This window comes from Dipteris shenzhenensis, chromosome 21 (genome assembly GCF_047967505.1).
Source record: "Dipteris shenzhenensis isolate YYH24624 ecotype China chromosome 21, Dip_SZ_1.0, whole genome shotgun sequence".
Lineage (NCBI taxonomy): Eukaryota > Viridiplantae > Streptophyta > Polypodiopsida > Gleicheniales > Dipteridaceae > Dipteris > Dipteris shenzhenensis.
The window spans coordinates 52,381,442-52,404,099 of record NC_141616.1 but is presented as its reverse complement, the minus strand read 5'-3'; the positions used below and the strand labels follow the sequence as shown (position 1 = coordinate 52,404,099).

Sequence of the window (22,658 nt, the reverse complement as noted above, 5' to 3'; positions counted from 1 at the left end):
GGACGATACCATTGCCTCTACTAGGAGGGGAGCGGCTTCGGTCCACTCTCACGATTGATCCACTTCCAGGACCAGGTCTGCATTGGGCTATATCTACTTGAGATGCGCCGACGCAAGGAGACCCTATTACGATAGATTAGAGAGCAACAGGAAGCGATTAGGCCACAAGACAAAGAAGCTGACAAAACACAGCGTCACGTCACAGACTTCTAAGCATTTGAGTCAGCTCCACGACACATCGGGATGGAAGTGGAGGAGATAGCTGACATGTGGGCAGCCTGGATTACTGATGCAGAGAAGACCACCTGTAGCATGGAGAGTGACTGGAGCACACTCTATTGAGGTCCGTCCTATGACAACTTTCCTCACGAGAGACCGCCCGAGGCGAGAGGTTACTCTGAGCATAGCCCAGCAGGTTCAGAGATCACCATAGCATGACACAGCCCAACAGACGCAGATCCGAGACATTTTTTCCGCTCACAGATGAGCCACCACGGTGTAGGGCTTTGGCTTCTGAGCCTGAGTCTCAGATCTCAGCATGCTACAGTTCTCAGAGAGATGCTAGTCTCCCGGTTATTTCTAATTTTGCTCGAGCTATTGAGCTTTGTAGAGCTATCAGTCTATCAGCTTATCAGCTTATCAGTTTTTTAGTTTAGTAGTTTAGCAGCCTTAGTACTCAGCAAGGGCCTTAGTGCACCCTTTGCTCCAGCCCATTGTGGCTTGTATGAGATCATCCTTTTGGTGTACTTCGTACCTTGTCCCATAGGCCTGCGAGGCCTTTCGCAGACGTTAATACATCTTTCTTTCTTCCGGCCCTCCTTGTTGTCTCCAATAGAGCCGCAGCTCTAACAGAGCCTCAAGGCTCTTCCAACCCCCTCACGCCATAGCACAGCAGCGACTGACGGGGTCGAGGGGCTCTTCCAGCAGCGCCCCCCCCCCCCCCCCCGCGGGCCTCAGCTACCAGGCCCTTCTGTCCTGTCACGGGCTTCTCCAGTTCAGTACGCAGTAATCGAGGGCTCCCTCAGCCCCCACCTGACATCTAGCTCGCCCACTTGGCATTCAGCCACCCCTCTTGGCACTCAGACCCCCTCGCCTGGTATTCAACCCCCTGCCTGACATTCAAGCCCTTGTAGGGCAGCTTCAGACACCTCCAGCCTGCCACGAATTCATGAAGCTCCTGCAAAGTTCAAGAAAGGAGCCCAAAGGTAAACTGAGCATTTCAGAGACAAAAAAGGATGGGACTATCAGCTATAAACTTTTAGCACTCTTTTCAAAAAAGGGGAAAATACAGAACCGTATGTCCAGCATGGACAGCTCACCTGACAGAGAGACGAGAGGAGAAAAGAGAGCAAGTACACTGCCATCTGGGCTAGAACTCAGAAGATAAACGACCAGCATATTAAATCATGCATAAATACCATGAAAGAAGTTTCCAAAATGCAGGATGTGGACATTGAAAACTTACAAAGGGCAGTAAAGAGATGTACTTGGATGCAATCATGCAGGATATGCATGCCTCTTTGGAACAGGAAATGGACAAATGGAAGTCTGAAATGCACATACAAATGGGAATCCAACCTGGTAAGATGCGAGAGGAGATGGCCCACATGGTTGATGCTAATCCCTTCATACAGTTCTTGTTCTTTCATTGTATTCAGCCCTTTGGGCAGACAGATGTTCAGTTATTTATTCCCTCTTCAGAGGCTCCTTTTATATTCCTCCCTTCGAGTCTCACACTCACGCCACAGCTCCATGTGTTCGTGCATATTTCATCTCAGCCAAGCTCAAGGAAGAAAATGAAATGTTGAAAGCCCGCAATCCACTTGAAGAAGGGGAGATCCAACCACCCCTTAATGAGGAGCTGAATATCCTCAAGACAGAGAATGAAAAGCTCAAGGAAGAGATGGCTGCCCTATTGAAATGAAGGAGTGGAAAGAAGCGGACAGTAAGGGTAAAGCAGCCCCAACAAAGAGAATTTATTTCTGATGCCTTGGAAGAATAGAAGAGAAGAAACAATAAAGCACTCAATGTCCTCGTTAGAGGCCTCGCAGTTGAGGACACTGCAAATGGCAGATGCTGAAGGCTTGATCGCTAAGATCCGGGTCAATTTTACCTTCGAGGCAGCTTGGAGGGTGGGAAAGGATGATGCACTAACAAGACCTATGATAGTGAGATTCCGGACACTAGCAAACCGGTCTACCACTCATGAGCATGAGGGCAGCCTTGAAGGGAACTAGAACATACTTAGATGATGATCTCACACTCTTACAACAAAAGCACAGAAGAGAAGGGATGGCCCTTGTGTTGGCTGCAAGACAAGAAGGAAAATGGGCTGTATATTGAGATGGTAGGTAATCATCCGGAAGAGGGCAGAAAGAGGAGGGAGAGATGAGACAGTGACACAGGGCAGATTGAATATGGTTGTCTCGAATTGTAGGAGGATTCTCAGCGACATACACAGATAGAGACATTATTTTCTATACCGAGACACATGAGAGCCCAGAGAGAGGGCTGCCCACTGTGACAGGGTATACTTGGGAGTCAGCCTACAAAAAGGAGATGGGGACACGAGGTTCTAGAGGCGTGGCTGTCCTCTTCAGATCACACTTGAGACCATTCATATCCATTATGCGCAAGGAGGAGCATGCACGGCACATGTGGGTCTAGGTCCAGCCACCTAATGCCTAACCGATTCTTATGGCGGTGTGCTATTCCCCCCAAATACATCATTTTGTGTGCATGATGTCACGCAAAGGGTCACAGCCCATATGAGACGATATGGCGACATCATGGAGTTCTCCAGGCAAGGTGAGGTCCTTCTCTTGGGTGACTTCAATGCACACATAGGAGATAGACAAGTGGGCTTGTTAGACTTTGAGATGGATCCTCTCAGAGTACCAGAAATGGACCCAACAGATCTCTGGATAGCGAGACTCTCAGATGATGCACCACGTATGACAGAGTATGGGAGACACTTGCTCGAGATGGGAGCTATACACGACCTGATTATATTAAATGGCCTCCACAGATGGCCGTTATCTAGAGGGTTCACCTGCTTCCCACATGGAGGGGGCAGTAGCACAGTGGACAATTGGACTCCCCAACTTTTGTGGCACAGATACATGACTTCATAGTTCACCCCCACCCACTTGGCCCCTTATATTGGTCCTTCACTATCTCCACCACACTACCTGATATAGGGACATGACCCCCCTGCCCCCCACAGGTCTAAGCACACTTTGATCATACTTTTCATGCAGTATACATGAGCCACCTGCCTCAGGGGCTGGTGACTCCCCTTGGAGATGATGCAGACGTCACTCACTCTTTAGAGACACTTGTTTCATTGGTCCAAGATGCGGCCATCATATCATTCCCCACAACCCACTCTACATCACGCCCCCCACCAGCAAGATGCCACAAAACCCATGGTTTGATTATGAGTGCTGAGAGATAAGATCCCACCGATCCCACCTCAAGCAGGAGCAAGCTTTGGGGCACCTGATGAGATTGGAGGCACAGCTAAATCTTGAGGCATCTAACACGGCACAAGAAATGGGTTTTTCTTTCGCATAGGATGGCTGAGGTGATTCACTCCTTCCGCCTACCACTGCATGGGGATTTATATTTGAGGGGAAGCCACCAATTCCCATCACAGATCCAGGTATATGGCACACATATGCGACATCATTGTATGATGCCCCGGCTCAAATCCCATCTCATATGTCTTCCATCCCAGACCCACCACTTGTAGGCCATTCACCACCTATAATGTGCAAGTGGCACTACGTCGGCTTCACAACCGGCGAGCACAAGATCATGAGGGATTACAGACTGAGCACTTTGCACATGGGATGGAGGTTTTGGCTCTAGTCCTTGCGCAAATGTTCAACCAGGCTGTTTGTCATGGGTTTCTCCCCACTTGGAGCACTACCACTATCATCCCCATACACAAGTCAGGAGATCTCATGGATATCCAGAATTACCGCACGCTCATGATTGGCCACACATTGGCCAAGATCTATGGTTCACTGTTATAGAGAGAGATCAGGAACTTCACGGAGATACATGGGCAGCAAGCTTTAGGGCAGGCCAGGTTCAAGAGACAGCACTGTACTCTAGGTCACATTTTCACTCTACGGACCATCATTGAGGAGGCCAGATCGAGATCTAAAAAAGTCTACACTTGTTTCGTCGGCTGATTATGTTTTTTCTTAGTCTACTATGTAGGCACTCTAATAACTGGAGCTGCTTTTTTTGGACTCCCTGGGAGATGCCATGTGCCCTCGCTAAGCAGATGTACTAGATGGGTCTTTTTGCTGTCCCATAGACCTGTTGATCTCCCGCAGACTAATAGAGACTTTCTTTCTTTCTTTCTCAGTTCCTTGTATACTTCAACCTTCTACACACCATTGGAGGGACTTTTGGACAGGTCCTAGAGATCCCTCAGCTACCATCAGCCTCAGCAGCGTTAGCAGTCACTTTGGGGGGAAATGGCATACCTAGAGTTTGAGCCCTTACCTTGACCTTAGACAGCAAGTCCTGATGCTCTTGATAACCACAACTCTCAAGACAATTAAGGTTTTAGGAACCAACGACACATTTGTAGGTAATTTGAGGACCTAACAAAGGATTTCCCCAAGAGGACTAGAAGCAGCCAGAGATACCCACGACGGCCCCCCCTGCACTTCCTCCTCTGAATCGATCGAACATCCTGAACTCTAAAGCTCCCCCAAAATTATCTCCTTCCAGAGATGTTGCCTAGATCAAACAATGTGCTTGTCCTCAAGATATCTAATGTTGTCAAATTCTTCTCCAAACAATCCACGCATTTGTAGGTAGGAGATCCTTCATCAATACCCTTTCCTCGAAGACTTGTGCATCTCAAATGGCATAATATCCAGGATGTTTCTTTTGATTCTTTATGATACGAAACTCTACTTTGTCATTAGTAAGCTTTCCATCTCATGCAATCCTGAAGCACCATCTCAAAGCAATTAAAATACAAGTGCCACTCTTGTACTGATGCTACTGTGATGCCTTGCCCTTACTACTGAGTACAGTTGAACATTGGCAAGAATGCACCTTTTCTACCTTCAATTTGTGTTCATGCATGAGTTGAAAAGCCAAATATGCAAAACCATATTCAATATTTGCAGTTTAAGTGCCCCTACTTAAATTATAGATGTGATACACGAGCATTTGAAGCCTCAAATAATGAGGAAAACCCTCTCCATTTTTCTTTAAACCATTGCTTCCTATTCGTGTCTTTCTAATGTACTAGTCTAGAGATTTGGCTTTAAAAGTTTAGCTACTTAAAGTGAAAGACACTGGTGGATTCACTAGGGACCTTTACAAAAATTTATCATTGCTTCATAAGTAAGCATCCAGATCACCGTATTAATCACCCTATCCCTTCACGAATGATCCTTATACAAGGTAGAACCCTCCTTCCAATAAGCATGACCTATCATCAATCCCTGCTTGTGAAAAGGATCTTGAATCATGTGAGCTCTTTAACATTTTAATTTATTTATAAGAGAAAGAGCATATGGAACGCCTTCCAAGTCCCAAATTAAAGAAACATGCACAGATGAAAATTTCCAGATAATAATCCAACCAAAGTAACATAAATACCTGAACAAGTTGTGATTTTGGTCCGATTGTTCGATATCCATTGTGGCGTGGCATACGTTGGGCTAGGCGATTTGCAAAACCTATGGAAAGAGCTTTTCTAAGAGAGGTCATATCTTCTAGTTTGTGTGGAGCAACTCCTGAAAATGACGAATCACAAAATAAATAAAGCGTCTTCAATAGAAACTTGAAATTAGAAAACCAGGAATGAAAAGAATGGCATTATGCGCAGTCCATCTCGAAATAAATTCTAAAACAATCACAATAAAATAAAAGGATGTAAGCAAAAGTCATACAAAGGAAACCAGCAACACACTAATTTTTCTAAAAAGAAACTTCTTTTGAAAGCAACTCCGATATCCAATCTCAGCAAAGATCTCTTCGCAGATGATAAAAAAGCTAAAGAAGCCTATGCATGTAATGATTCCAACCATCAGAGACAAGTAAACTATTGTTTAAGCTTAGAAAGCACCGGAAGCAGATTCAATGCCAAAAACATGTCAAGGATTATCATGCTTGAGAAACAATTGAACATGACAAGAAATCTTTTCAAACTGAAACATAATCAAATTACTTGGTGAGTTAATTGTCCTCGCCAAAATACAGGACTTGCAGACAGAATAGCCTTTTATACAGTGCCTTTGCTTCAGATAATTGTTTCCTATGGACCAATTCTTTGACTATCCTCAGAAAAATAGCTTTCAGATAGATTAGGCTCTTTTAGCCTTGACAATAAATTGGAGTGACACATATTGCCAAAGGGTTACTGTGTCTAGTGAAGAACAAAGGCCAACAATGTATAAAAAAATGATTCCACTATATGCTAGTGGACACATCAAAAGGAGACAGAACCACCTATGACTGCAACAACCACAGGATGCACAGATGAAAATAAAAAGTTTAATATATGTCATAAGAGGTCAGTTTATTATTGCTTTGTCATGCAGCAAACCATTTGTGAAGAGCATGAAAATGTCGAAGTGCAAAGCAAGGATTGGATATATTTGCTCCACAATGTTGGGAAGATTAGTGTGGGGAAAAATCCATATATTATCTCATAGGTATGAAGCAGGTACAGACAGCAAGTACGACCAGAGGGAGGGTACCGAAGGCCGTACATGATGTATGGACGGCCGTGCAGCAGGCTAGTTGCAAAAACGGGGGTCATACAGCAGTACGGGTGGCCGTACAACAATTACAGGGTCCTCTGGAGGGCACGGGATCCAAGGCGGGTATACTGGACCCAAGGCAGACTTTCACGAGATCCAAGGCGGGTATACTGGACCCAAGGCAGACTTTCACGGAACCCTAAACGGGCCTGCAAAGAAGCAAGAGGACGCCATAGATCTCTCTCTCCTCTCTATCTCTCTCACACACTTTTTTTTTGGGTGAAATTTTTGTTGCTTTATATTACAGAATCACTATCCCAAATCGGGATGTGGAAAAACACATCACGAGCAGATCTCTCTCTATCTCACACACGCGCGACAACCTTCACACACATTTTTTAGAGAAAATTTCATTGCGTTATATTACAAGAGAACTTCCCAAAAAAGGAAAGCTGTACAATACATCAACAGAAAATCTCAGTATAAGAAAGATATACATCAGAATATATGTAGTGAGTTTGAACTTTGCCGACAATCAAAGAGAGATTGCTGCAAAGATATACAGGGAAAAAAAAAAAGGACTATTACTAAAGCTGATCTTGTGGTGGCGGCCTGAAGAAATATGCCATATGAGCTATGTTCGGGAAGAGCAGACAAGTCTTTCTAGGCAAGGGGATCCCCCCATGTTTGGTATTTGTCCTTAGAGTTGACTCATCCAATGTAAAGCTCGTCCTTGGTGCTAGGCCAAAAGAAGGCAATGATGTGTACCATGTTCATTCTCTCCTAGGTGCACTATCGCTCATCAATCGCAGCTCACCTTAAAGTGCTTAGAGACCCAAAGCATCTAAACTCCCCAACTACAAACACTAGTAAGAATTCATAATTTAAGGCTTGTTAAAAATATCACTAGTGCTAGAAAGAGCCGAGTAGGGAGAAAGTGATGCCAAATCATGGCATGTGCACCATTCGTGAGAGAAAAATTTGAAGGCTTCAGGGAAATCTCTTCTCAATCCTTACCATTACTTTATAGCCAATCAAAAAACAACATAAACCTCCACTTGATTTTATTTGTTTCATTTATAATTGAGCAGTTTTGATAATTCCATGTATTTTGTTTTATCATGCACGTGTTGTATTTGCAAGATGCTAACATGAATAAAGTTTGTCTTTGCCAAATAAGCGCTAGCATGGATAAAGCCTAATACTTTGGGACCCCCTTTCAAGGAAAAACTCAAGTAGTAGCTCTTGACGGAAAGCTTATGGTCAACAAACTTTCCAGGGGGAAGACAAATGATATTACCATTATTGTCAAGATCACCCATTCCACATGTGGCCAACTGTAAATATCGGGAAACAAGTTCTTGAAATCACAATCATCTTATGTATATGCATGTCCTATTCCTATACCATTACCACTTGCTGACTTTCCCCCTCCAAAAATTACCATTCAAGCACTTCCTTGGTGTGCCACCCCTTGGTAACAAAATCATCAAATATATACTTTGCTGTACATGCAGCCCGACAGCTCATAGTTTCAGAGTATTGACCTATGTACCATCACAATTGGAAAAGGCATCACGTTGTACTAGTTCTTCAAACAGCTCGAACCCCCTACTCAAACATGTTCATCCCTTGAAGCACATAGACACCTTTTCGGGATGTGCTTTTGGAGCATCACTCATTGTACAACTTCTGCACTACCCTGAGCTTAAGGACCTCGTTCATGTGCTGAGAGCTCTGAAATTAGATGTTTCTCTAGGGGCGAGTCCTGGGTGTCACGGGTGGCAGTGCCCACTAGGGCTTCCTAAAGATCATTTTTAAGGATCTCGCAAGAAGGTTTATGTCCAATGACCTTTCTTCTCTTCCACACTACTGGCTCAACTAGCAATAGAAGATCGGTGCAAACTATGGCACTTGAATCATACAGCCAAAAAAAACAGGTAGGAGAGATGAGTGACGGTGTTTCTCATGGAGAGAAGAGGAGTAGAGAATCTAAGGCCAAGAGCCAAAGCAGTCGGACGAGCTTGGGTGGTACGAGGAGAGTCCCCTATGATGTAGACATGGGTCAGCCATAGCATTTTCTCCTCTATGATGCTGCTCTGTGAAGTGATTCCAGGATGCATGTTTGTTTCCGCTTCAGATTAGATTTGAGGAGTGATTGCTTGGAGGACTCGTATGATTTCATGGGGGATAGACGACGTCAGAATCACAAGTTATAACTGAAAAATCAGCACACACGATCTGAAAGTTGTGATTCTTTATCTGGAAGTGCATGTTTTAATCCAATCATGCCAAGATGCTGCAAACAGGTAGAATGCCAACCAAAAATAGAAAATAGGGATATAGCTTGCAATAATAGGTAGAGTGGGCTCTTGGCATATTTCAGGTACCAATGGAAAAGTGCTTGAGGTGCATTGACCTTCACATGGTTTCTTTGCTCGTTGGGTCCATGGGGAGAAGTTCTCTGCTCTAGGTTCTGGCCTGGTGGTCACTATCCTCTTCCTCAGCTTGGACAGAATCTTTGAGCCTTGTCTCTCAGAGATGGAGAGCAATTTTGGGCACCTGCTTGGGAGGGAGACCACTTTTGCCAATGCAGTCAAAGAGGATCCTCCAACAGCATCTTCTAATCAAATGTCATGCGGACCGCTTTTGCGAATAGAGTCAGAAAGGGTCCTCCCGCAGCAACATCTATTCGAATGTCATGCAGACCACCAGAAATGAGGACCTTCCTCGTCTCATCTCACTTCCCACCATTCAGAAAGGAGAGATTTTGCACCAAGTGGAGTTAACTCGTTTGCCTGTCCAGTGTTTCACTTGTACAGGGGACATTTAACCCCCACCTGCCCACGACGCAGGAATAGAGGACCTTTACCAGATACGACATCAGCAGAGATTTTGTCCAAGAGCTCAACAACAGCAGCAGTCAACCCAGGACCAGCAGCAGCATGGCCAAGGCAAACAGAGGAAGCAGGGCCAACAACGACCTCATGATGAGGGATGGATGGGAAACCCTGCACAGGCAATCAGAGGGGCATATAGGGCGAGAAAGAGGGAGGCCAAGAAGAGGCGTAGACAGGCCCAGTGTAGGAGAGGCCTGGAGTTAGTCGGGCACCTAGTGAGACTAGTACAACACGCCAAAAGGGGGACGACCTAGCGCAGCACCCATCAAGACTTTCAAAGAGGGGGCAATGTGCCTGAGGAGCTGGCATCTTCTCTAGAGAGGCAGCAGGACTGATCATCATAGGACATAGCTTAGCATAGCTCTAATCCAAATGACTCCATCGAGGACTCCTATCAGGCAGGGAGAGTCAGCAGACAGATCACATCCAGCACCCCTCTTTAGATGGAGAGACTTCCATTGCTAATTCCGATAGCCCAGGAGGAAAGACACCTCTTGAGACGGAGTCTTTCTAGTTTTGCACTCTTGTTGAGGCTTGCTTGTGTTGGCATTAGGAAGACGCATAGAATGTCGAGTATTTCAGCAGAGAAGCAGATTATTCCAAGGTTGAAGTGTTTGGCAGAAGCTCCTTTACTGGCCCAACAAGACCATTCTTGGCAGTGAGAGCGTTGGTAGTAAACCACGACCTTCAGGCAAAGGCCTGGTATATCACCTCGTGCTAGTTCTTCCATGGGGGATGGGCAAACCTAAGCGCTTGATGTGCGATTTCCTGTGAGTAGGCTCAGACACATGGAGTAGCCGGGCTAGGGTTGCCTGGAAGACAATGATTCTACCCCAGGCAGAGAAGGGCATGGGTATCATTGATCCAAACAAAGTCATGTTGGGCAAACTCATAGCAAAATCATAGTTAGGGGCCTGGCCCCAAGCTCCAAGCCTTGGAAGCTCCTACTTGGCAAGGACTCCTAAGAAATATGTCCCGCATAGGGGGACAATGATATCAATCTCACTCACGGGGATGTAGTTGCCATTGATGTGAGGAGCTTGATGAGTGTGGCCGCATCTATCAAGCGACCTCATTAGTTCTAGCCACCCAGAGTAGAGACGAGTTCGAGCAGCAGCCCCTGATCCATAACTTGGACGTTCAAGACCAATATGCTCGGGCAGCGCATACACATTATTTGGCATAGTGGGACAGATTTGGCAGAATCCTTCGGGGAGCGGTGTTGGCTCCCCAATAGCAGAATGAGAGGCTACAAGTCCTAGCCCACCCAAGGGGAGCTAGTAGCAGGATACAAGAGATCGTTGAGGCTATCTCTGTAGATTAGTATATGTGATGAAACACCTAAACGTCTTGGGGATAGGTACTGCACGAGGGGGCCAAAAGCATAGGCAAGCAAGACACGCTTCCATTGCTCTCAACATAGACTCCAATTCTATTACCAAATCTTTTCTCTTCAAGGTTTGATTCTCTCTCAATGGTCTTCATAGGCTTCACAAATTTATGGCATCAATCCTTGCCAAAACTTTCATGCTTGATAAGGCAATAACTAAAGTGTAAGACGAATCACATTTCCTTTGAGCATAGCAATTGTCATTTCCATGATTCTATCATCTAAACTAGGCTGCAAGAAAACTCCCAAAGTTATCCTTGATCTTAAATGAGACAGCCTCCTGTTGTAGTCTTGTGGATTATGAAGTGGCCTAAATGGGGATTAAGTAGGAGAGTGCCACGCGGCGTAGGCAGAATCACCCCACATATGATGGGTTGTGGAGAGGCATTGGAAAATGGCCATACTTGTATTTGAAGAGGACCTTTGTTGGGGGGAAGGTGATCTTCATTTGAGCCTTATCTTAGTTGGCATTCTTTTCTTTTATTTGTTCACGATTTTTGGTGTCTTACCCTAGGGCCTCGGACATTTTGGCGAGACCTGCTGGGGAGGGGTTGAGTCCCTACTCCCCCTTCCCAAATTTTTGTAGGTCTCCTCATACATCTGTATCTTATCCTCTTCTTTTGCGTTTGGTTGACCTTAACCTCCTCCCCTCTCTCTTCTCCAGATCTCTCTCTATTCCCATCTACTTGGCGCTTACACTCCTCCTTGAAGCCTAGCACTGGTGGCTGTCTTGTTTGGGATGCTATAGAGGGGTGGGAAGGAGCAGCCCCTTGGTTCATTTGATGTAGAGGTGTTGTGGGAGTAGAAGCCCCCCTTCCTCTAGTGGTGATGGTGTTGGAGTGGAGGGTGGGAAGGGGCAGCCCTTCCCTCGAGGTTGTGACTGTAGCAGGGCGATAAGGGCAGTAGTGCCCCCCCTCTCTCTTGGCGATGGTGATCGAGTAGTGAGTGGGCTGAGGTGCGGAGGTGATCGAGTAGTGAGTGGGCTAAGGTGCAGAAGGGAGGGTCTCTGAAGCCAACTCTCAGCTCATCCCCTTGCCTCTCTCTGTCAATCATTAGGCCCAGTGGAACCCCCAAGCCCCCCCAATTTCTCTCACTCACCCCCTTCTTGCACTCTCTTTTACCCTCGTAGCATGCTCTAACCCCTTTCTCTCACTCAATTTCTACCCCCCCTGCCTTCTCTCTTTCCCCGTTCTCCACTGCATACATATTCGCTTTCTTCCCTCCTTCCGGGTGCCTTTGTATGACAATGAATGATGACAGGATTAGATGGTAGCACAGAATTTGCTGGACTTAGAATGGGCTACTCAATTGACAGGCTGGGTGGTTGAAGCTATGGTGACATTGGGGTAGTTGCCTCCACTCGTGGGCATTGTAATATGCAAACAGAAAAGGTATTTTTGAGGGCCAATGTTTGGAGATGGAAGACATTGCCAAAATTCTGGTGTAATGTGCTTAGAATAGAGAAACAGTAATGGTAAGGAATTCACGCTACATTATATTCAAAAATCCGGGCTCACAAAATTAGGAACAGCTCTAAGATGGGGGATTTCATGTCAGCTTTCTTAACTGGCTTTAAATAGACCCATTCCACTTCACATGGTAAGGTGAGGACAATCTATTTGGAGAGTTTCAAGAAGATTTGAGATTCACTATTGCAGCCACAGAAGATCCTTTTGCAGCCTCAATCACAAGCATCGCTTCTCATCTATTACCCCTTTTTCTTCCTCTCTCTCTCTCTCTCTCTCCTGCTACGACCGCTTGATGGGACAGGGCCCATGGGACACACCACCCGTCAGATAGTCTACGCATCGCTGTATGGAACTGCAATGGTTCTTTTACAGCACAGCCAGGCAATCTACGGGGGGCATTCTTTGGGAGAGATATCATCTTTTTCACGGAGACACACGAGAGTCCAGAGAGACCTTTGCCACGAGTGACAGGGTATACATGGAGATCTGCCTTCAGGCAGCACACCCGAACATTTGGAGTGAGAGGATCTGGAGGAGTGGCCATTTTGTACAGAGAGCATCTCGATCGGATCATCACAGTGGAGAGAGCGGATTCACATGCCCGATTCTTGTGGGTACGCATCTGCCGCAGAGCCCCTCAGCGAGATCTTTTTATTGCAGTTTGCTACTTCCCCCCGGCGCAGTCGATCTATTCTTCCACTGGACCAGGCCAGTCCATATTTGAGGATCTCTCAGCGGACATTGCAGATTTTTCACATCGCGGAGAAGTCATCCTTTTAGGAGACTTCAACGCGAGGACCTCAGACAGACAGGCCCTCACTTATGACTTCATGGAGGATCCGGTCATACTCCCAGCATTTCACGATGATAGCCTCTGTCGGACTTCATCAGACTGCACAGTACAGCCCACAGATCAGGGACGTCAGTTACTGGAGCTCCTCACCTCGCACAGTATGGTCATTTATAACGGCTTGTCCAGGTGGCCACAGTCTTCCATGCCTACATTCTCTTCTGCTTCTGGGCGTGGTACTAGCGTGATCGACTACATCATAGGTCCCCCGACTCTAGTCCCTTCCATCCATAGCCTTACTGTTAGCCCCTTCATGCCCTCTGCCGACCATGCACTCATCCACTTTACTTTGACTAATGTCTCCCATGACCCACCCCCCCCTCGTTATCATGACTGCCAACCCTATTACGAGGTTCATTTCGACCACCAGTTCGATGATGTATATAGCCAGAACCTCAGCCGCCTACTCCGTCCTCATCTATTAGATGCTCTACCATCCACGCAGGACCGGTGGGAACTTGTACATACTTCACTCGTTTCTGCCGCTCACATGTCGTTCCCTGCCACATGTCATTCGTCTAGTCCCCCACCGGTTGGTCTTGTTCCTTGCAACGGTTGGTATGACGAGGAGTGTAAGGAACTCCGCAGGAAACTTCACCTTGAGACCAAGGAGAGGTCTCCCCTCCTTGCCGAAACCAAGAGAGACTACAAGTGGTTGGTTAGGCGCAAGAAACGCCAATTTCTAGCCCGGAATGAGGAGGAGCTGAGAAGCTTGCTTTTCAGCTGTGACTCCAAGGAATTCTGGAGAAAATTCCTCCGCTCGAAGTCTCAAAGCCCCCTCACAGATCCACGTGTCTGGTCTGCATACACTTCAGCTCTATACGATGTTCCAGATCAGCCAGCCATCGATTTATCCCATTCCCCTAGGCCAGCTTCATCTAGTCTCTTCACACCAGAGAGTGTCCGTGCAGCAGTCCACCGATTGAAGAACGGGAGAGCTAAGGATCATGATGGATTGCAAGCGTAGTATGTAATCCATGGGATTGATGCCTTAGATTTTGTTCTTTCCCGTCTCTTCAATGAGTCTGTTTGTACAGGCCTACCACAGTCCTGGTTAGGCAATACCATAGTACCTATCCACAAGTCGGGGGACCCTATGGAGCCGTCGAATCACAGGACCATTATGATTGGCCACGTTATGGCCAAGATCTATGCATCAGTTTTGGAAAGCTGTATAAATGACCATGCCGAGATGACAGGACTCAGAGCCAGAGGGCAGGCTGGATTTCGCAGGGATCATTCGACACTTGACCACATCCTCACACTCAGGGCACTGGTAGAGGAGGCGAAGTCACGAAGGCAACGGCTTTATTGTTGCTTCGTGGACTTCAGGAAGGCATTTGACACAGTTCCGCGATTCAGATTGTTTCAGAGGATTCGCCAGATGGGCTTCAGTGGAGAGATACAGTGGGCTATCATGGCTTTGTATGAGAGGGTCACTGGTCGGGTTCGGACACGTGAGGGGCTCTCAGAGGAGGTATGCAGCACGATTGGGGTGAAGCAGGGTTGCCCGCTCTCTCCTACTCTCTTTGGATTATATATTGATGAGCTAGAGATGTTTATACAGATGACAGGCGGTGTGGGCTCTACTCTCTCAGGATCCTCCATTCCTATCCTCCTGTATGCGGACGATGTGGTTCTCATTTCCTCTACTGCTCAGGGCCTCCAGGCACATATTGAGGCACTCCACAGGTTTTGCCAGGACAGGGGGTTGACCGTAAACCTTGGCAAGACCAAGGTTATGGTTTTCAACACCTCTGATCGTATTTATAGCACGGATGAGTTTTGCTTCACATATGACGGACAGCCCATTGAGCTTGTTAGAGAGTACACTTATTTGGGGGCAGTTTTCAGGGGACCGGTTTTCACCATGACATATGCAGCACGAGATAGGATTAGTAAAGGGTATGCTTCGTTGGCTCATCTTGAGCGTCAGTGTTTTCAGTCCCACTTTCAGCATCTCGATACGAAATCCTTGCTTTTTGATACATTGGTGAGACCAGCTGCGATGTATGCAGCTCCTTTCTGGGCAGGAGACCTCAGCGCTGCAGATTGGAGACGAGTAGAGAGGTTACAGATCATCATGTTCTCTCGGCTCATTAGGGCCAAGGCTACAGTTCCGCACGAGATCATGCTAGCAGAGTTTGGAGCTACTCCCCTTGCATTGGATGCAGCGTTTCAGTCGGTCATGTATTTGCATAGGGTTAGGGAGTTTGGAGACTCAGCAGCAGGCAGAGCTCGGTTGCCATGGTTAGCACTTGCATCTTCTATGGAGTTGGCACGATCTGGGGCCCGATACTGCTGGTACTTCAGACTCACTAGGTGGCTCACATCTCTTGGACTAGACATGGATAGACTGCCTCCCTTCCGATACAGCATAGATGCCCCTCATCTCGAGTTGACTCGCCACGAGCTTAGCCAGGTCACGAGAGCAGACTTGCTGCAGCTTCATACGTATCGCACTTGGATTTATCCCACGCAGCTTCCGACGAAGATGGCCACATATCGTGACCACTTCCTTCGAATCTCAGAGGATGGATTTGTCATTCCACCAGGCTATACAGGTATCCACATGTCCCACTCACTGAGGATTGCCCTTGGCCAGCTTAGAGTCTCTTCGCATCAGCTCGAGATAGAGGCTGGTAGGATGCAACGCATGGAGGATGGACGGCGACCAGGCCAAGAGACCAAGATCTGCCCTTGTTGCACCATGGGAGAGGTGGAGTCAGAGGAGCACTTCATTTGCAGATGCCCGCTATATTATGAGCTCAGGGGTAGATTCCACTGTCTCTTCACGGATGGCTTTGGACCTCTCTCACGAGTGATGGACTACGAGGATCCGCATTGCCTAGCTCTTTATGTCAGGGAGGCCACTATGCTTCGACGAGACTACCTCAGAGACCATCAACACAGACCGGACCGTGATAGAGCCCAGCCTGATAGAGCTCAGGCACACGCTATACCAGAGGACAGAGACCAGGAGGAGCACGAGGAGGTCAGAGCTCACACAGGTAACATGCCTCCACCCTGTGGATGTACATATGAGATGGTTTGTAGACGCCGTAGGATCTTGTTACATAGGGGACGTACTCGTCGCTTCATCTCCAGACGATCCAGGATGATGGCAGCTTTTCGGAGGAGACTTACTCATGGAGATCTCGCCGCTCACCTCACCTTTGCTCAGATTTGTACTCTCATAGCAGGAGGCAGAGTCGATGGACAGGATTTCCAGTATTATTTTGGTTCTCAGACTCCGTGACACCTGGACTTGTATCTTTGCATTGGCATATTGTACTCATCCCCCCATTTTGCACCCAGGGGCGGTTTCCTTGCATCTAGTTTACTTTGCATTTAGGCTCAGATTTGACATTATGTACTTTCACTTGCATTGTATTGCGTAGCACTTAGATGATATTCGACGATGCCTCTTCTTTGTGGCACGTTGATTTTGTGCTATCTTATATGCAGAGTTCTTGATGTCCCATGGGCCCATTTTGGCCTTTAGTGGACAATAATACACTTTCTTTCTTTCTTTCTTTCTCTCTCTCTCATTCTCATGATTTGAAGGTCAACCTTGGTAAAACCAAGGTCATAATCTTCAACACATCCCAAGCCACTATGCACTAGGAGCAGTTCACTTTTGACGGGTCCCCAGTTGAGGTTGTTTCGTCATATACATATCTAGAGGTTCTCTTCTCCGGACCTATCTTTATTATGAGACCGGCAATGCAGGCCCGGCTGAGCAGAGGATATGCTTCATTGGCCAGATTAGAGAGGTGGTGCTTCCGCTCACATTTTCAGGACCTGCGGACCAAGGGCTTACTTTTTGACTCCTAGGTCCGCCTAGCGGCGATGTATGGCAGCCCTAGTTGGGGGCCGGATCTCTCATATATAGAGTGGGCTTGATTGAAGCGCCTACACCATGCTATCACGGATGATTCACAGTGAGCCGTCAGTTCCTCACCACATCATTCTGGCTGAGTTTGGGTCATCTCCACTACAGTTTGATGCATTTCAAGTTATCACCTACCTATATCGGGTTAGGGGTTACGGAGATTGCAGTTCTAGACGCAGCAAATTACCATGACTAGCATTGTCCTCCTCTATGGCACTATCAGCAGCAGGTGATCAGAGATGTTGGTTTACAGGCACAGAGAGATGGTTTGAGCGACTGGGACTCCACATGGATAGACTCCCCCCCTTCCAGTATAGCATTGATGTGCCTTTTATCCCTCTCCTATCTCATGAGGTCAACCAGGTCATTCGTGAGGATCTTTTGCAACTACACACATTCAGGACCTGGTTGGGACCGAGCAAGCTTTTAGTGAAGCTCAGCTTCTACAGGGACCATTGTTTACATTTCACAGGGAAGGGTTTATCGACGCACCAAGATATACGCAGATCCACCTACCCCACTCACTAAGGAGCTCTATTGGGTAGTTTCGGGTCTCTTCACATAGTCTTCGCATCGAGATTGGCAGCGCTGCGGGTTTGCCCTAATAGACTCTTCTCAGAGCTCGATCACTAAGTTCTTTCGACCAAACCATGCGGGCTCCCACACCACGAGGCCCCGCCATGATCGTGACACAGAGCCAGCGACATGACAACTTAGACAGAGGGTTGATGCACAGATTATGCTTGGGGATATTTCTTTGTACAGAGTTGAGCTCCACCGACAGGGGTCACTGTAGCCCTTATCAGACGTAGAGCTACGACCACTAGACGACATAGGGCCATGTCCGCAGACAGCCGCCAACACTCTATCTCTGACTTTATGTCCCCACTACTTCATCCCCCTCGACGCTCTGAGGATGAGGATGTTAGGGTTGTGTAGGCGATCATCATTCTGACATGGCTATGTAGCACTCAGCACTTATCATTTGCATTCTGCATTGGAGTGGATGCTCGTTTAGTAGCTCCACCCACACAGCATGTTTGTATCACGATTTCTCACAATCTCATAGACCATCGATCTTTCGAAGGCTTTAATAAAATCTCTCTCTCTCTCTCTCTCTCTCTCTCTCTCAGATGTAATTGCTACTTCTTTTTTGGATGTGTACTTTTTCTCATAGGCCTGTGAGGCTACAGGTGGCCATGGGATTCAGGATGATTCGGAGTAAACCGTCAGTCCCCCATCAGACTATACAGGCAGAGTTCGCCATGACAGTGACATTCCTCAATAGAGTCTGGGCCTTACCCAAGTGGAGATTACTGAGGTTAGCATTAGAGTACGCACGGATATCCACGTGGTTTGGTAGTCCCGACATTCAGATGGACATACTTCCCCACTTTCAGTACAGCATGGATGGACCACCCGAGATGATCATGTGAGATGATAACAACCGTATCATACGGTTGGACCTCCTCCAGCAGCTCCATACGTTTAGGGCCTCGTGTGTAGAGGAATTCCCCACCAAGATCCAGTTCTACCATGACCACTTCCTGAGGGTCTCAGAGCATGGTCTCGTCATCATACCTCAGTATCTCGAGGACAAGAAAGTCTCATAGCCCTAAGGATTGCCATCGGACAATTGTGAGTCTGGTCCCATCAGCTGAGGATTGAGGCAGGGAGAGCTGCAGGCATACCCAGAGAGGAGAGGATCTACAAACTATGCCAGATGGGAGAGGTTGAGACAGAGGAGAACTTCTTATGCGTCTGCCTAGTCTACTATGAGATCCAAGAGCAGTGAAGATAGAGAGATACACTGATGGGACAGACAAGCGAGCAGCACGGAGCAATGCCACAGTCCTCGAGATCAACAAAGCACAAACATGTGTTACCGATTTCTATGCATCTGAGTCAGTTACTGGGGTGGATGAGGGAGAGGCAGTGAGAGACTCCACCACAATGCTGCCAGACGAGAGGCACACACTCTACATGCTATATAGAGAGTGACCAGAGCACTCGCACGATCAAGGTCCGGTCTACTTCAGCCCTCCTCAGCAGGGGCCGCCGGAGACGAGGTGTCACCCTTGACGTAGCCCACGGGATACAGAGATCGAGGAGACCACGCCCTCCACCGCATCGAGAGACAACTCAACAGATGCAGATACGAGAGCTCCTTACATCCCATCAAAGAGCCACCAAGGTACATGGATATATGGAGCCTAGGCATGTACTAGGAGCTTTAATTTTGAGCACCTAATACTCTTATGCTTTTTTGCTACTTAGCTATTTTGCTTACTAGTTTACAACTTTAGCTTTCAGAAAGGGCCTTAGTGAGCCCTTTGCTTGAGCCCACAGCGGCTTGTATGAGTTACTTTTGTTTTGTACTTTTGTCTCATAGGCCCACGAGGCCTCTTGCAGGCGTTAATACATCTCTCTCTCTCTCTCTCTCTCTCTCTCTATATATATATATATATATGAATGGGAGTGGGTTCGGCCCATTGTCACGATTGATCCACTTCCATGACTAGGTCTGCATTGGGGCGCGCCGACACAGGGAGATCCTCCTCTACGATAGATCAGGGCGCAGTAGGAGGTGACATTAATAGAGTAATCTCCACTCTAATCAGACAGTGACATTCCTCAATAGAGTCTAGGCCTTACCCAAGTAGAGATTACTGAGGTTAGCATTAGAGTCCTCCAAACAACTAGCAAAGAGCGGTGTTGATACGGTAGGGTACGCACGCATATCCACGTGGTTTGGTAGTCCCGGCATTCAGATGGACATACTTCCCCACTTTCAGTACAGCATGGATGGACCACTCAAGATGATCCTGTGAGATGATAACAACCATATCATACGGTTGGACCTCCTCCAACAGCTCCATACGTTTAGAGCCTCGTGTGTAGAGGAATTCCCCACCAAGATCTAGTTTTACCATGACCACTTCCTGAGGGTCTCAGAGCATGCTCTCATCATCATACCTCAGTATCTCGAGGACAGGAAAGTCTCATAGCCCTAAGGATTGCCATCGGGCAGTTGTGAGTCTAGTCCCATCAGCTGAGGATTGAGGTAGGGAGAGCTGCAGGCATACCCAGGGAGGAGAGGATCTACAAACTATGCCAGATGGGAGAGGTTGAGACAGAGGAGAACTTCTTATGCGTCTACCTAGTCTACTATGAGATCCAAGAGCGGCGAAGATAGAGAGATACATTGATGGGGCAGACAAGCGAGCAGCACGAAGCGATGCCACAGTCCTCGAGATCAACAAAGCACAAACATGTGTTACCAATTTCTATGCATCTGAGTCAATTACCGGGGTGGATGAGGGAGAGGCAGTGAGAGACTCCACCACAATGCTGCCAGACGAGAGGCACACACTCTACATGCTATACAGAGAGTGACCAGAGCACACGCACCGGTCTACTTCAGCCCTCCTCAGCAGGGGCCGCCAGAGACGAGGTGTCACCCTTGACGTAGCCCACGGTATACAGAGATTGAGGAGACCACGCCCTCCACCGCATCGAGAGACAGCTCAACAGATGCAGATACGAGAGCTCCTTACATCCCATCAAAAAGCCACCAAGGTACCTGGATATATGGAGCCTAGGCATGTACTAGGAGCTTTAATTTCGAGCACCTAATACTCTTATGCTTTTTTGCTACTTAGCTATTTTGCTTACTAGTTTACAACTTTAGCTTTAAGAAAGGGCCTTAGTGAGCCCTTTGCTTGAGCCCACAGCAGCTTGTATGAGTTACTTTTGTTTTGTACTTTTGTCTCATAGGCCCGCGAGGCCTCCTGCATGCGTTAATACATCTCTCTCTCTCTCTCTCTCTCTCTATATATATATATATATATATATATGAATGGGAGTGGGTTCGGCCCATTGTCACGATTGATCCACTTCCATGACTAGGTCTGCATTGGGGCGCGCCGACACAGGGAGATCCTCCTCTACGATAGATCAGGGAGCAGTAGGAGGTGACCAGGCCACAAGATATAGAGGTTGACAGGACACAACGGCATGTCATAGATTTCTATGCATTTGAGGCAGCTCTAGGACACAGTGGGGTGGAGTAGGAAGAGCTAGCTGATATGCAGCCAGCATGGATTTCCAAGAGAGGATTGTAGATGCCACCCGCGACATAGAGAGCCACTAGAGCACACTTGCTTGAGGTCCGATCTATCACAACTTTCCTCAAAGGAGACCGCCTGAGATGAGGGGTCACTCTGAACATAGCTCAGCGGGTTCAGAGATCGAGGAGACCACACCCCCCTCCGCCACCACAGCATGAGACAGCCAGACAGACGCAGATCCGAGACAATTTTGCCGCTCATAGACGAGCCACCACAGTGCCGGGTTTTGGATTCTGAGTTCTAGCTCCAACTCTCATCCTACTTCAGATAGTACATGATATGATATGACATGTCTTGTACTTGATTTTTCTTGATCTATTGAACTGTTTATTTCAGCATAGTACTCAGCAAGGGCCTTAGCACGCCCTTTGCTCCAACCCTTTGCGGCTTGTATGAGTTTTTCTTTTTTGGTGTATTCCGCACAAAATTCCCACAGAACCACGAGGCCTCCCGCGGACGTTTACATTTCTCTCTTTTCTTTCTGTCTCAGTATGGAGGATGGACTCATCATCAAACCCCAGTACCCGGAGGACAGAGGTGTCTCACAGGCATTGAGGATTGCTATTGGACAGATGCGAGTCTCATCACATCAGTTGAGAATTGAGGCAGGGAGAGCTGTAGGTATACCCAGAGAATGAGGGCACAATGGGGGAGGTTGAGACAGAGGAGCATTTTTTATGTGCTTGCCCAGTCTACTATGAGATCTGGGGACAATACCAATGTCTCTTCCAGGAGGGACATGGCTTTGGTCCACTCTCGTGAAACTGATCCACTTCCAAGACCAAGTTTGTATTGGGCTATACCTGATGGAGATGGGACGACATAGAGAGATCCTACGGTGACAGAGCAGAGAGCAGCAGGAGATGACCACGCCACAAGATACTGAGGCAGACCGAGCACATAGGCAGGTCACGGACTTCTATGCATTTGAGTCCACTCCAGGGCATAGTGGAGTGGAGGAGATAGCTGATATGAGGACGGTATGGATCAGGGGAGAGAGCAAACACGGCGCCACCAAGCGAGGGACACATAGACCGACACTGAGTGGGACCAGAGCACATAGGATCGAGGTCCGACCTATCTCAGCTCTCCTCAGAGGAGATCACCAGAGATGAGGCATCACCCTTGACATAGCATATCGCATCCAGCAATCGAGGAGATCACGACGCACGTCCTCCACCATAGCGCGAGACAGGCCGACAGATGCATATCTTGGATATCTTCACGGCACATCGGAGAGGTACCACGGTGCCAAATTTCGGTTCCTGAGTCTCAAACCTC

The 22,658-nt window shown here is 47.5% G+C and overlaps 1 protein-coding gene across 1 annotated transcript in view; it reads right to left on the bottom strand.

The window, feature by feature from the left end:
- Window positions 1-22,658, bottom strand: part of LOC147889048 (RNA helicase family protein) — a 154,621-nt gene that overhangs the window by 3,810 nt on the left and 128,153 nt on the right. Inside the window, exon 15 of the mRNA XM_087392839.1 lies at window positions 5,638-5,774. Coding sequence (XP_087248965.1) covers window positions 5,638-5,774 — 137 coding nt within the window. The remainder of the gene's footprint in view (window positions 1-5,637; window positions 5,775-22,658) is intronic.